At 42.9% G+C, this 14905-nt stretch overlaps 3 protein-coding genes across 8 annotated transcripts in view; 1 reads left to right on the plus strand and 2 right to left on the minus strand.

The window, feature by feature from the left end:
- The window catches only part of dnc (phosphodiesterase dunce), a 1419595-nt gene that overhangs the window by 403147 nt on the left and 1001543 nt on the right, over positions 1–14905 (minus strand). The gene's annotated exons all lie outside the window — the stretch shown is intronic.
- Positions 1–14905, plus strand: part of Pgls (6-phosphogluconolactonase) — a 77510-nt gene that overhangs the window by 33860 nt on the left and 28745 nt on the right. The window contains exon 3 of the mRNA XM_071662508.1: positions 3174–3299. Within this exon, the coding sequence (XP_071518609.1) occupies positions 3174–3299 (126 nt within the window). The remainder of the gene's footprint in view (positions 1–3173; positions 3300–14905) is intronic.
- The window catches only part of LOC139749054 (DNA-directed primase/polymerase protein-like), a 104378-nt gene that overhangs the window by 15025 nt on the left and 74448 nt on the right, over positions 1–14905 (minus strand). The gene's annotated exons all lie outside the window — the stretch shown is intronic.

Here is a 14905-nt window from a genome sequence, read left to right on the forward strand (position 1 = left end):
CTATATCGCTAATGCAGGAAATGGCGGATAGTTTAAAAGAAAAGAATTTTTTTTTTTTTTTTTTTTTTTTTTTTTTTTTTTTTTTTTTTTTTGCTTTGTCACTGTCTCCCGCGTTTACAAGGTAGCGCAAGGAAACAGACGAAAGAAATGGCCCAACCCACCCCCATACACGTGTATATACATACGTCCACACACGCAAATATACATACCTACACAGCTTTCCATGGTTTACCCCAGACGCTTCACATGCCTTGATTCAATCCACTGACAGCACGTCAACCTCGGTATACCACATCGCTCCAATTCACTCTATTCCTTGCCCTCCTTTCACCCTCCTGCATGTTCAGACCCCGATCACACAAAATCTTTTTCACTCCATCTTTCCACCTCCAATTTGGTCTCCCTCTTCTCCTCGTTCCCTCCACCTCCGACACATATATTCTCTTGGTCAATCTTTCCTCACTCATTCTCTCCATGTGCCCAAACCATTTCAAAACACCCTCTTGTGCTCTCTCAACCACGCTCTTTTTATTTCCACACATCACTCTTACCCTTACGTTACTTACTCGATCAAACCACCTCACACCACATATTGTCCTCAAACATCTCATTTCCAGCACATCCATCCTCCTGCGCACAACTCTATCCATAGCCCACGTCTCGCAACCATACAACATTGTTGGAACCACTATTCCTTCAAATTTACCCATTTTTGCTTTCCGAGATAATGTTCTCGACTTCCACACATTCTTCAAGGCTCCCAGAATTTTCGCCCCCTCCCCCACCCTATGATCCACTTCTGCTTCCATGGTTCCATCCGCTGCCAGATCCACTCCCAGATATCTAAAACACTTCACTTCCTCCAGTTTTTCTCCATTCAAACTCACCTCCCAATTGACTTAACCCTCAACCCTACTGTACCTAATAACCTTGCTCTTATTCACATTTACTCTTAACTTTCTTCTTTCACACACTTTACCAAACTCAGTCACCAGCTTCTGCAGTTTCTCACATGAATCAGCCACCAGCGCTGTATCATCAGCGAACAACAACTGACTCACTTCCCAAGCTCTCTCATCCCCAACAGACTTCATACTTGCCCCTCTTTCCAAAACTCTTGCATTCACCTCCCTAACAACCCCATCCATAAACAAATTAAACAACCATGGAGACATCACACACCCCTGCCGCAAACCTACATTGACTGAGAACCAATCACTTTCCTCTCTTCCTACACGTACACATGCCTTACATCCTCGATAAAAACTTTTCACTGCTTCTAGCAACTTGCCTCCCACACCATATATTCTTAATACCTTCCACAGAGCATCTCTATCAACTCTATCATATGCCTTCTCCAGATCCATAAATGCTACATACAAATCCATTTGCTTTTCTAAGTATTTCTCACATACATATATATATATATATGTATGTCTGTTGAGGATGAGAGACCTTGGGAAGTGAGTCAGTTGTTGTTCGCTGATGATACAGCGCTGGTGGCTGATTCATGTGAGAAACTGCAGAAGCTGGTGACTGAGTTTGGTAAAGTGTGTGAAAGAAGAAAGTTAAGAGTAAATGTGAATAAGAGCAAGGTTATTAGGTACAGTAGGGTTGAGGGTTAAGTCAATTGGGAGGTGAGTTTGAATGGAGAAAAACTGGAGGAAGTGAAGTGTTTTAGATATCTGGGAGTGGATCTGGCAGTGGATGGAAACATGGAAGCGGAAGTGGATCATAGGGTGGGGGAGGGGGCGAAAATTCTGGGAGCCTTGAAGAATGTGTGGAAGTCGAGAACATTATCTCGGAAAGCAAAAATGGGTATGTTTGAAGGAATAGTGGTTCCAACAATGTTGTAAGGTTGCGAGGTGTGGACTATGGATAGGAGTTGTGCGCAGGAGGATGGATGTGCTGGAAATGAGATGTTTGAGGACAATGTGTGGTGTGAGGTGGTTTGATCGAGTAAGTAACGTAAGGGTAAGAGAGATGTGTGGAAATAAAAAGAGCATGGTTGAGAGAGCAGAAGAGGGTGTTTTGAAATGGTTTGGTCACATGGAGAGAATGAGTGAGGAAAGATTGACCAAGAGGATATATGTGTCGGAGGTGGAGGGAACGAGGAGAAGAGGGAGACCAAATTGGAGGTGGAAAGATGGAGTGAAAAAGATTTTGTGTGATCGGGGCCTGAACATGCAGGAGGGTGAAAGGAGGGCAAGGAATAGAGTGAACTGGAGCGATGTGGTATACCGGGGTTGACGTGCTGTCAGTGGATTGAATCAAGGCATGTGAAGCGTCTGGGGTAAACCATGGAAAGCTGTGCAGGTATGTATATTTGCGTGTGTGGACGTATGTATATACATGTGTATGGGGGTGGGTTGGGCCATTTCTTTCGTCTGTTTCCTTGCGCTACCTCGCAAACGCGGGAGACAGCAACAAAGCAAAAAAAAAAATATATATATATATATACGTTTAGGTGTATAGGTATGTATATGTACGTGTGGATGTTTATGTATATACGTGTGTATGTGGGTGGGTTGGGCCATTCTTTCGTCTGTTTCCTTGCGCTACCTGGCTAATGCGGGAGACAGCGACAAAGTATAATAAATAAATATATATAGCATCTTCATAGATGTATCATAAAGTATGTAGTATATGTATTTATTATAGAAATTATAAGAATAAAAGCAAAATAAAAATCAGTCCATCAGTATATAAGGTAGAAAAAGTATTATAAGCAAATTTAGTAACAACATCATTTGGTCTTCTCTATAATATTGATGGTGCAGTAACTTATCTGTGGACTTTACATGGCTGAATATACTTTAATGTTGGTTATCTCTTACTGTGAGTATGAAAATGTTCTTCATATAACTTTGAAAATGAAGTCATACAGAAGTGAACAGAAAACTGTTGAGAGTTTAGGTGGTTAATAGTGTGCTGGTTATCAGTCATTGTTTTGAATTGCTCGGGCCATATGAAAAAAGCTTCCTGATAATATTAGACTTTTGAACTTGTTACTCTCTTTTATCATGTTCTTTTTCACACAATCTAGTTAATGAACAGTTTTCCAAGCATAATCACTCATTTCTCTGTTAATGTACACATTTGTTTTGCCAATAAACTGACTGATGTTTGATTATAGAAAAGCCAAAGAAAGTTGAACTTGAATTTTTTTACAGTGGTGGCAGCAGCTGAAGACTATGAAAAGAAAGTACGAGCCAAATTTCCAAGTTCTGAGTGGCCAACATTTGACCTACTGCTATTGGGCATGGGGCCAGATGGACATACTGCATCACTCTTCCCAGGTAAGATAGAACCTTTATACACTAGTTCAAGTCTCTCATTGGAGCTCCTGTGTAAATCCATTTCTTTCTGTACAGGATGGTCACACCATACATTTCCCCATATCCACCATTAAGCTTTTCATACACTATTAACCTTTTTCAAAAACATCTTATTGTCCCTAAATTACTGATACTCACTCACCCCAACTCTCATTTGTCCTTTTTTTCTACCCCTGCCCTTTCTTCTTGACCTCCTGCCACTTTCTCTTTTACATCTACCAATCATTTGCTATCCTCTGTAAGTATTGCCCATAAACATCCCTCCTTCTCTGTAACATCTTCCAATTATATGCTCTCCTCTGTAAGTACTGCTCATACACCTCCCTTTTTTCGTTCTTAAACAACTTTACTTCATCATCCAACCACTCACTACCCTTTCTTACCTGCCAACCTTACTTCATCATCCAACCACTCACTACCCTTTCTTACCTGCCAACCTCCCACCTTATGCATGCCACACACTCCTCTTGCACTGCTTCCCTAAATACCTTCCATTCCTCACCCATTCTCCCTGCTTTATTTACTCTCACCTTCTGCCATTCCAGACTCAGTCTTTCCTGATATATCTTCACACAAGCCTCTTTTCCATGTTCACTTACTTTCACCACTCTCTTCTCACCCATATCATTTCCTCTTTTTCTGAAAACCTCTTATGAATATTCACCCACACCTCTGCAAGATAATTAGACATCCCACTAACTGTCCCCACAGCACATTCACATCTAAAGAGTCCCACTTTGCACGCCTTTCAAGTAGTTTGTAATCCAGTAATGCCTGCTGACCATCTTCCCTATTCACATGTGTATACTTATGTATGTCCCTTTTTTTAAACCGGGAATTTCCAGTCACCAGCCATATATCAGCACACAACTCTACATGTATTTTTTTTATACAGAGGATTGAGCCTTAGAGGGAATATCCTCACACTTGGCTCCCTTCTCTGTTCCTTCTTTTGGAAAATCAAAAATGGGAGGGGAGGATTTCCAGCCTCCTGCTCCCTCCCCTTGTAGCTGCCTTCTATAGCACACAGGGAATATGTGGGAAGTATTCTTTATCCCCTATCCCCAGGGATGAGGGCAAGCAAGTATTAATATGCAGAGGTGTATATATGTATATTTCTGTGTATGTATATGTTGATATGTATATGTCCTCTGTTCTTAACACTACCTCGCTATACCTGGCTAACTTGGGAAATGGCAAAAAGTAAATATATATATATATATATATATATATATATATATATATATATATATCTCGTTTTTTTTTTTTTTTTTTTTTTTTTTCCCCCCCCAAAAGAAGGAACAGAGAATTGGGCCAGGTGACGGTAGTCCCTCAAAGGCCCAGTCCTCTGTTCTTAACGCTACCTCGCTAATGCGGGAAATGGCGAATAGTTTGAAAGAAAGAAAAAATATATATATATATATATATATATATATATATATATATAGGGGAGAAAGAACACTTCCCACGTATTCCCTGCGTGTCGTAGAAGGCGACTAAAAGGGGAGGGAGCGGGGGGCTGGAAATCTTCCCCTCTCGTTTTTTTTTTAATTTTCCAAAACAAGGAACAGAGAAGGGGGCCAGGTGAGGATATTCCCTCCAAGGCCCAGTCCTCTGTTCTTAACGCTACCTCGCTAAAGCGGGAAATGGCGAATAGTTTGAAAGAAAGAAAAAGAAAATATATATATATATATATATATATATATATATATATATATATATATATATATATATATATATTCTTAATACCTTCCACAGAACATTATCTCGGAAAGCAAAAATGGGTATGTTTGAAGGAATAGTGGTTCCAACAATGTTGTATGGTTGCGAGGCGTGTGCTATGGATAGAGTTGTGCGCAGGAGGATGGATGTGCTGGAAATGAGATGTTTGAGGACAATGTGTGGTGTGAGGTGGTTTGATCGAGTGAGTAACGCAAGGGTAAGAGAGATGTGTGGAAATAAAAAGAGCGTGGTTGAGAGAGCAGAAGAGGGTGTTTTGAAGTGGTTTGGGCACATGGAGAGAATGAGTGAGGAAAGATTGACCAAGAGGATATATGTGTCGGAGGTGGAGGGAACGAGGAGAAGAGGGAGACCAAATTGGAGGTGGAAAGATGGAGTGAAAAAGATTTTGTGTGATCGGGGCCTGAACATGCAGGAGGGTGAAAGGAGGGCAAGGAATAGAGTGAATTGGAGCGATGTGGTATACCGAGGTTGACGTGCTGTCAGTGGATTGAATCAAGGCATGTGAAGCGTCTGGGGTAAACCATGGAAAGCTGTGTATGTATGTAAATTTGCATGTGTGGACGTATGTATATACATGTGTATGGGGGGGGTTGGGCCATTTCTTTCGTCTGTTTCCTTGCGCTACCTCGCAAACGCGGGAGACAGCGACAAAGTATAATAAAAAATAAATAATAAATATATATATATATATATATATATATATATATATATATATATATATATATATATATATTATTATTTTTTTGTGTATGGGGGGGGTTGGGCCATTTCTTTCGTCTGTTTCCTTGCGCTACCTCGCAAACGCGGGAGACAGCGACAAAGTATAATAAAAAAATAAATAATAAATATATATATATATATTTTTTTTTTTTTTTTTTTTTTTTTTTTTTTTTTTTATACTTTGTCGCTGTCTCCCGCGTTTGCGAGGTAGCGCAAGGAAACAGACGAAAGAAATGGCCCAACCCCCCCCCCATACACATGTATATACATACGTCCACACACGCAAATATGCATACCTACACAGCTTTCCATGGTTTACCCCAGACGCTTCACATGCCCTGCTTTAATCCACTGACAGCACATCAACCCCGGTATACCACATCGCTCCAATTCACTCTATTCCTTGCCCTCCTTTCACCCTCCTGCATGTTCAGGCCCCGATCACACAAAATCTTTTTCACTCCATCTTTCCAACTCCAATTTGGTCTCCCTCTTCTCCTTGTTCCCTCCACCTCCGACACATATATCCTCTTGGTCAATCTTTCCTCACTCACCCTCTCCATGTGCCCAAACCACTTCAAAACACCCTCTTCTGCTCTCTCAACCATGCTCTTTTTATTTCCACACATCTCTCTTACCCTTAGGTTACTCACTCGATCAAACCACCTCACACCACACATTGTCCTCAAACATCTCATTTCCAGCACATCCATCCTCCTGTGCACAACTCTATCCATAGCCCATGCCTCGCAACCATACAACATTGTTGGAACCACTATTCCTTCAAACATACCCATTTTTGCTTTCCGAGATAATGTTCTCGACTTCCACACATTCTTCAAGGCCCCCAGGATTTTCGCCCCCTCCCCCACCCTATGATCCACTTCCGCTTCCATGGTTCCATCCGCTGCCAGATCCACTCCCAGATATCTAAAACACTTCACTTCCTCCAGTTTTTCTCCATTCAAACTCACCTCCCAATTGACTTGACCCTCAACCCTACTGTACCTAATAACCTTGCTCTTATTCACATTTACTCTTAATTTTCTTCTTCCACACACTTTTCCAAACTCAGTCACCAGCTTCTGCAGTTTCTCACATGAATCCGCCACCAGCGCTGTATCATCAGCGAACAACAACTGACTCACTTCCCAAGCTCTCTCATCCCCAACAGACTTCATACTTGCCCCTCTTTCCAAAACTCTTGCATTTACCTCCCTAACAACCCCATCCATAAACAAATTAAACAACCATGGAGACATCACACACCCCTGCCGCAAACCTACATTCACTGAGAACCAATCACTTTCCTCTCTTCCTACACGTACACATGCCTTACATCCTCGATAAAAACTTTTCACTGCTTCTAACAACTTTCCTCCCACACCATATATTCTTAATACCTTCCACAGAGCATCTCTATCAACTCTATCATATGCCTTCTCCAGATCCATAAATGCTACATACAAATCCATTTGCTTTTCTAAGTATTTCTCACATACATTCTTCAAAGCAAACACCTGATCCACACATCCTCTACCACTTCTGAAACCACACTGCTCTTCCCCAATCTGATGCTCTGTACATGCCTTCACCCTCTCAATCAATACCCTCCGATATAATTTACCAGGAATACTCAACAAACTTATACCTCTGTAATTTGAGCACTCACTCTTATCCCCTTTGCCTTTGTACAATGGCACTATGCACGCATTCCGCCAATCCTCAGGCACCTTACCATGAGTCATACATACATTAATTAACCTTACCAACCAGTCAACAATACAGTCACCCCCTTTTTTAATAAATTCCACTGCAATACCATCCAAACCTGCTGCCTTGCCGGCTTTCATCTTCCGCAAAGCTTTCACGACCTCTTCTCTGTTTACCAAATCATTTTCCCTAACCCTCTCACTTTGCACACCACCTCGACCAAAACACCCTATATCTGCCACTCTATCATCAAACACATTCAACAAACCTTCAAAATACTCACTCCATCTCCTTCTCACATCACCACTACTTGTTATTAGGTACAAGGTTATTAGGTACAGTAGGGTTGAGGGTCAAGGCAATTGGGAGGTAAATTTGAATGGAGAAAAACTGGAGGAAGTGAAGTGTTTTAGATATCTGGGAGTGGATCTGGCAGCGGATGGAACCATGGAAGCGGAAGTGGATCATAGGGTGGGGGAGGGGGCGAAAATCCTGGGAGCCTTGAAGAATGTGTGGAAGTCGAGAACATTATCTCGGAAAGCAAAAATGGGTATGTTTGAAGGAATAGTGGTTCCAACAATGTTGTATGGTTGCGAGGCGTGGGCTATGGATAGAGTTGTGCGCAGGAGGGTGGATGTGCTGGAAATGAGATGTTTGAGGACAATGTGTGGTGTGAGGTGGTTTGATCAAGTAAGTAACGTAAGGGTAAGAGAGATGTGTGGAAATAAAAAGAGCATGGTTGAGAGAGTAGAAGAGGGTGTTTTGAAATGGTTTGGGCACATGGAGAGAATGAGTGAGGAATGATTGACCAAGAGGATATATGTGTTGGAGGTGAAGGGAACGAGGAGAAGTGGGAGACCAAATTGGAGGTGGAAAAATGGAGTGAAAAAGATTTTGTGTGATCGGGGCCTGAACATGCAGGAGGGTGAAAGGAGGGCAAGGAATAGAGTAAATTGGATCAATGTGGTATACCGGGGTTGACGTGCTGCCAGTGGATTGAATCAGGGCATGTGAAGCGTCTGGGGTAAACCATGGAAAGCTGTGTAGGTATGTATATTTGCGTGTGTGGACGTGTATGTATATACATGTATATGGGGGTGGGTTGAGCCATTTCTTTCGTCTGTTTCCTTGCGCTACCTTGCAAACGCAGGAGACCGGCAAAAAAAGAAAAAAGAAAAAATATATATATAGTTTTTTAACTTTCTAAAATGGGAAACAGAAGAAGGAGTCATGCGGGGAGTGCTCATCCTCCTCGAAGGCTCAGACTGGGGTGTCTAAATGTGTGTGGATGTAACCAAGATGTGAAAAAAGGAGAGATAGGTAATATGTTTGAGAAAAGGAACCTGGATGTTTTCGCTCTGAGTGAAACGAAGCTCAAGGGTAAAGGGGAAGAGTGGTTTGGGAATTTCTTGGGAGTAAAGTCAGGGGATAGTGAGAGGACAAGAGCAAGGGAAGGAGTAGCAGTACTCCTGAAACAGGAGTTGTGGGAGTATGTGATAGAATGTAAGAAAGTAAATTCTCGATTAATATGGGTAAAACTGAAAGTTGATGGAGAGAGATGGGTGATTATTGGTGCATATGCACCTGGGCATGAGAAGAAAGATCATGAGAGGCAAGTGTTTTGGGAGCAGCTGAATGAGTGTGTTAGTGGTTTTGATGCACGAGACCGGGTTATAGTGATGGGTGATTTGAATGCAAAGGTGAGTAATGTGGCAGTTGAGGGAATAATTGGTATACATGGGGTGTTCAGTGTTGTAAGTGGAAATGGTGAAGAGCTTGTAGATTTATGTGCTGAAAAAGGACTGGTGATTGGGAATACCTGGTTTAAAAAGCGAGATATACATAAGTATACGTATGTAAGTAGGAGAGATGGCCAGAGAGCGTTATTGGATTACGTGTTAATTGACAGGCGCGCGAAAGAGAGACTTTTGGATGTTAATGTGCTGAGAGGTGCAACTGGAGGGATGTCTGATCATTATCTTGTGGAGGCTAAGGTGAAGATTTGTATGGGTTTTCAGAAAAGAAGAGTGAATGTTGGGGTGAAGAGGGTGGTGAGAGTAAGTGAGCTTGGGAAGGAGACTTGTGTGAGGAAGTACCAGGAGAGACTGAGTACAGAATGGAAAAAGGTGAGAACAATGGAAGTAAGGGGAGTGGGGGAGGAATGGGATGTATTTAGGGAATCAGTGATGGATTGCGCAAAAGATGCTTGTGGCATGAGAAGAGTGGGAGGTGGGTTGATTAGAAAGGGTAGTGAGTGGTGGGATGAAGAAGTAAGATTATTAGTGAAAGAGAAGAGAGAGGCATTTGGACGATTTTTGCAGGGAAAAAAATGCAATTGAGTGGGAGATGTATAAAAGAAAGAGACAGGAGGTCAAGAGAAAGGTGCAAGAGGTGAAAAAGAGGGCAAATGAGAGTTGGGGTGAGAGAGTATCATTAAATTTTAGGGAGAATAAAAAGATGTTCTGGAAGGAGGTAAATAAAGTGCGTAAGACAAGGGAGCAAATGGGAACTTCAGTGAAGGGCGCAAATGGGGAGGTGATAACAAGTAGTGGTGATGTGAGAAGGAGATGGAGTGAGTATTTGAAGGTTTGTTGAATGCGTTTGATGATAGAGTGGCAGATATAGGGTGTTTTGGTCCAGGTGGTGTGCATAGTGAGAGGGTTAGGGAAAATGATATGGTAAACAGAGAAGAGGTAGTAAAAGCTTTGCGGAAGATGAAAGCCGGCAAGGCAGCAGGTTTGGATGGTATTGCAGTGGAATTTATTAAAAAAGGGGGTGACTGTATTATTGACTGGTTGGTAAGGTTATTTAATGTATGTATGACTCATGGTGAGGTCCCTGAGGATTGGTAGAATGTGTGCATAGTGCAATTGTACAAAGGCAAAGGGGATAAGAGTGAGTTCTCAAATTACAGAGGTATAAGTTTGTTGAGTATTCCTGGTAAATTATATGGGAGGGTATTGATTGAGAGGGTGAAGGCATGTACAGAGCATCAGATTGGGGAAGAGCAGTGTGGTTTCAGAAGTGGTAGAGGATGTGTGGATCAGGTGTTTGCTTTGAAGAATATTTTTTTTTTTTATTATACTTTGTCGCTGTCTCCCGCGTTTGCGAGGTAGCGCAAGGAAACAGACGAAAGAAATGGCCCAACCCCCCCCCATACACAGGTATATACATACGTCCACACACGCAAATATACATACCTACACAGCTTTCCATGGCTTACCCCAGACGCTTCACATGCCTTGATTCAATCCACTGACAGCACGTCAACCCCGGTATACCACATCGCTCCAATTCACTCTATTCCTTGCCCTCCTTTCACCCTCCTGCATGTTCAGGCCCCGATCACACAAAATCTTTTTCACTCCATCTTTCCACCTCCAATTTGGTCTCCCTCTTCTCCTTGTTCCCTCCACCTCCGACACATATATCCTCTTGGTCAATCTTTCCTCACTCATCCTCTCCATGTGCCCAAACCACTTCAAAACACCCTCTTCTACTCTCTCAACCACGCTCTTTTTATTTCCACACATCTCTCTTACCCTTACGTTACTCACTCGATCAAACCACCTCACACCACACATTGTCCTCAAACATCTCATTTCCAGCACATCCATCCTCCTGCGCACAACTCTATCCATAGCCCACGCCTCGCAACCATACAACATTGTTGGAACCACTATTCCTTCAAACATACCCATTTTTGCTTTCCGAGATAATGTTCTCGACTTCCACACATTCTTCAAGGCCCCCAGAATTTTCGCCCCCTCCCCCACCCTATGATCCACTTCCGCTTCCATTGTTCCATCCGCTGCCAGATCCACTCCCAGATATCTAAAACACTTCACTTCCTCCAGTTTTTCTCCATTCAAACTCACCTCCCAGTTGACTTGACCCTCAACCCTACTGTACCTAATAACCTTGCTCTTATTCACATTTACTCTTAACTTTCTTCTTCCACACACTTTACCAAACTCAGTCACCAGCTTCTGCAGTTTCTCACATGAATCAGCCACCAGCGCTGTATCATCAGCGAACAACAACTGACTCACTTCCCAAGCTCTCTCATCCCCAGCAGACTTCATACTTGCCCCTCTTTCCAAAACTCTTGCATTTACCTCCCTAACAACCCCATCCATAAACAAATTAAACAACCATGGAGACATCACACACCCCTGCCGCAAACCTACATTCACTGAGAACCAATCACTTTCCTCTCTTCCTACACGTATGTGAAGAATGTATGTGAGAAATACTTAGAAAAGCAAATGGATTTGTATGTAGCATTTATGGATCTGGAGAAGGCATATGATAGAGTTGATAGATGCTCTGTGGAAGGTATTAAGAATATATGGTGTGGGAGGAAAGTTGTTAGAAGCAGTGAAAAGTTTTTATCGAGGATGTAAGGCATGTGTACGTGTAGGAAGAGAGGAAAGTGATTGGTTCTCAGTGAATGTAGGTTTGCGGCAGGGGTGTGATGTCTCCATGGTTGTTTAATTTGTTTAGGGATGGGGTTGTTAGGGAGGTGAATGCAAGAGTTTTGGAAAGAGGGGCAAGTATGAAGTCTGTTGTGGATGAGAGAGCTTGGGAAGTGAGTCAGTTGTTGTTCGCTGATGATACAGCGCTGGTGGCTGATTCATGTGAGAAACTGCAGAAGCTGGTGACTGAGTTTGGTAAAGTGTGTGAAAGAAGAAAGTTAAGAGTAAATGTGAATAAGAGCAAGGTTATTAGGTACAGTAGGGTTGAGGGTCAAGTCAATTGGGAGGTAAGTTTGAATGGAGAAAAACTGGAGGAAGTAAAGTGTTTTAGATATCTGGGAGTGGATCTGGCAGCGGATGGAACCATGGAAGCGGAGGTGGATCATAGGGTGGGGGAGGGGGCGAAAATCCTAGGAGCCTTGAAGAATGTGTGGAAGTCGAAAACATTATATCGGAAAGCAAAAATGGGTATGTTTGAAGGAATAGTGGTTCCAACAATGTTGTATGGTTGCGAGGCGTGGGCTATGGATAGAGTTGTGCGCAGGAGGATGGATGTGCTGGAAATGAGATGTTTGAGGACAATGTGTGGTGTGAGGTGGTTTGATCGAGTAAGTAACGTAAGGGTAAGAGAGATGTGTGGAAATAAAAAGAGCGTGGTTGAGAGAGCAGAAGAGGGTGTTTTGAAATGGTTTGGTCACATGGAGAGAATGAGTGAGGAAAGATTGACCAAGAGGATATATGTGTCGGAGGTGGAGGGAACGAGAAGAAGTGGGAGACCAAATTGGAGGTGGAAAGATGGAGTGAAAAAGATTTTGTGTGATCGGGGCCTGAACATGCAGGAGGGTGAAAGGAGGGCAAGGAATAGAGTGAATTGGATCGATGTGGTATACCGGGGTTGACGTGCTGTCAGTGGATTGAATCAGGGCATGTGAAGCGTCTGGGGTAAACCATGGAAAGTTGTGTGGGGCCTGGATGTGGAAAGGGAGCTGTGGTTTCGGGCACTATTGCATGACAGCTAGAGATTGGATGTTTTGGCTCTAAGTGAAACAAAGCTCAAGGGTAAAGGGGAAGAGTGGTTTGGGAATGTCTTGGGAGTAAAGTCAGGGGTTAGTGAGAGGACAAGAGCAAGGGAAGGAGTAGCACTACTCCTGAAACAGGAGTGGTGATAGTATGTGATAGAGTGTAAGAAAGTAAACTCTAGATTGATATGAGTAAAACTGAAAGTTGATGGAGAGAGATGGGTGATTATTAGTGCATATGCACCTGGGCATGAGAAGAAAGGTCATGAGAGGCAAGTGTTTTGGGAGCAGCTGAATGAGTGTGTTAGTGGTTTTGATGCACGCGACCGGGTTAAGTGATGGGTGATTTGAATGCAAAGGTGAGTAATGTGGCAGCTGAGGGAATAATTGGTATACATGGGGTGTTCATTGTTGTAAATGGAAATGGTGAAGAGCTTGTAGATTTATGTGCTGAAAAAGGACTGGAGATTGGGAATACCTGGTTTAAAAAGAGAGATATCCATAAGTACGTGTAGGAAGAGAGGAAAGTGATTGGTTCTCAGTGAATGTAGGTTTGCGGCAGGGGTGTGTGATGTCTCCATGGTTGTTTAATTTGTTTATGGATGGGGTTGTTAGGGAGGTGAATGCAAGAGTTTTGGAAAGAGGGGCAAGTATGAAGTCTGTTGGGGATGAGAGAGCTTGGGAAGTGAGTCAGTTGTTGTTCGCTGATGATACAGCGCTGGTGGCTGATTCATGTGAGAAACTGCAGAAGCTGGTGACTGAGTTTGGTAAAGTGTGTGAAAGAAGAAAGTTAAGAGTAAATGTGAATAAGAGCAAGGTTATTAGGTACAGTAGGGTTGAGGGTCAAGTCAATTGGGAGGTGAGTTTGAATGGAGAAAAACTGGAGGAAGTAAAGTGTTTTAGATATCTGGGAGTGGATCTGGCAGCGGATGGAACCATGGAAGCGGAAGTGGATCATAGGATGGGGGAGGGGGCGAAAATTCTGGGAGCCTTGAAGAATGTGTGAAAGTCGAGAACATTATCTCGGAAAGCAAAAATGAGTATGTTTGAAGGAATAGTGGTTCCAACAATGTTGTATGGTTGCGAGGCGTGGGCTATGGATAGAGTGGTGCGCAGGAGGATGGATGTGCTGGAAATGAGATGTTTGAGGACAATGTGTGGTGTGAGGTGGTTTGATCGAGTAAGTAACGTAAGGGTAAGAGAGATGTGTGGAAATAAAAAGAGCGTGGTTGAGAGAGCAGAAGAGGGTGTTTTGAAATGGTTTGGTCACATGGAGAGAATGAGTGAGGAAAGATTGACCAAGAGGATATATGTGTCGGAAGTGGAGGGAACGAGGAGAAGAGGGAGACCAAATTGGAGGTGGAAAGATGGAGTGAAAAAGATTTTGTGTGATCGGGGCCTGAACATGCAGGAGGGTGAAAGGAGGGCAAGGAATAGAGTGAATTGGAGCAATGTGGTATACCGGGGTTGACGTGCTGTCAGTGGATTGAATCAGGGCATGTGAAGTGTCTGGGGTAAACCATGGAAAGCTGTGTAGGTATGTATATTTGCGTGTGTGGACGTATGTATATACATGTGTATGGAGGTGGGTTGGGCCATTTCTTTCGTCTGTTTCCTTGCGCTACCTCGCAAACGCGAGAGACAGCGAAAAGAAAAAAAGTATACATATGTAAGTAGGAGAGATGGCCAGAGAGCGTTATTGGATTACGTGTTAATTGATAGGCACGTGAAAGAGAGACTTTTGGATGTTAATGTGCTGAGAGGTGCAACTGGAGGGATGTCTGATCATTATCTTGTGGAGGCTAAGGTGAAGATTTGTAGAGGTTTTCAGAAAAGAAGAGAGAATGTTGGGGTGAAGAGAATGGTGAGAGTAAGTGAGCTTAGGAAGGAGACT

This window comes from Panulirus ornatus, chromosome 6 (genome assembly GCF_036320965.1).
Source record: "Panulirus ornatus isolate Po-2019 chromosome 6, ASM3632096v1, whole genome shotgun sequence".
Lineage (NCBI taxonomy): Eukaryota > Metazoa > Arthropoda > Malacostraca > Decapoda > Palinuridae > Panulirus > Panulirus ornatus.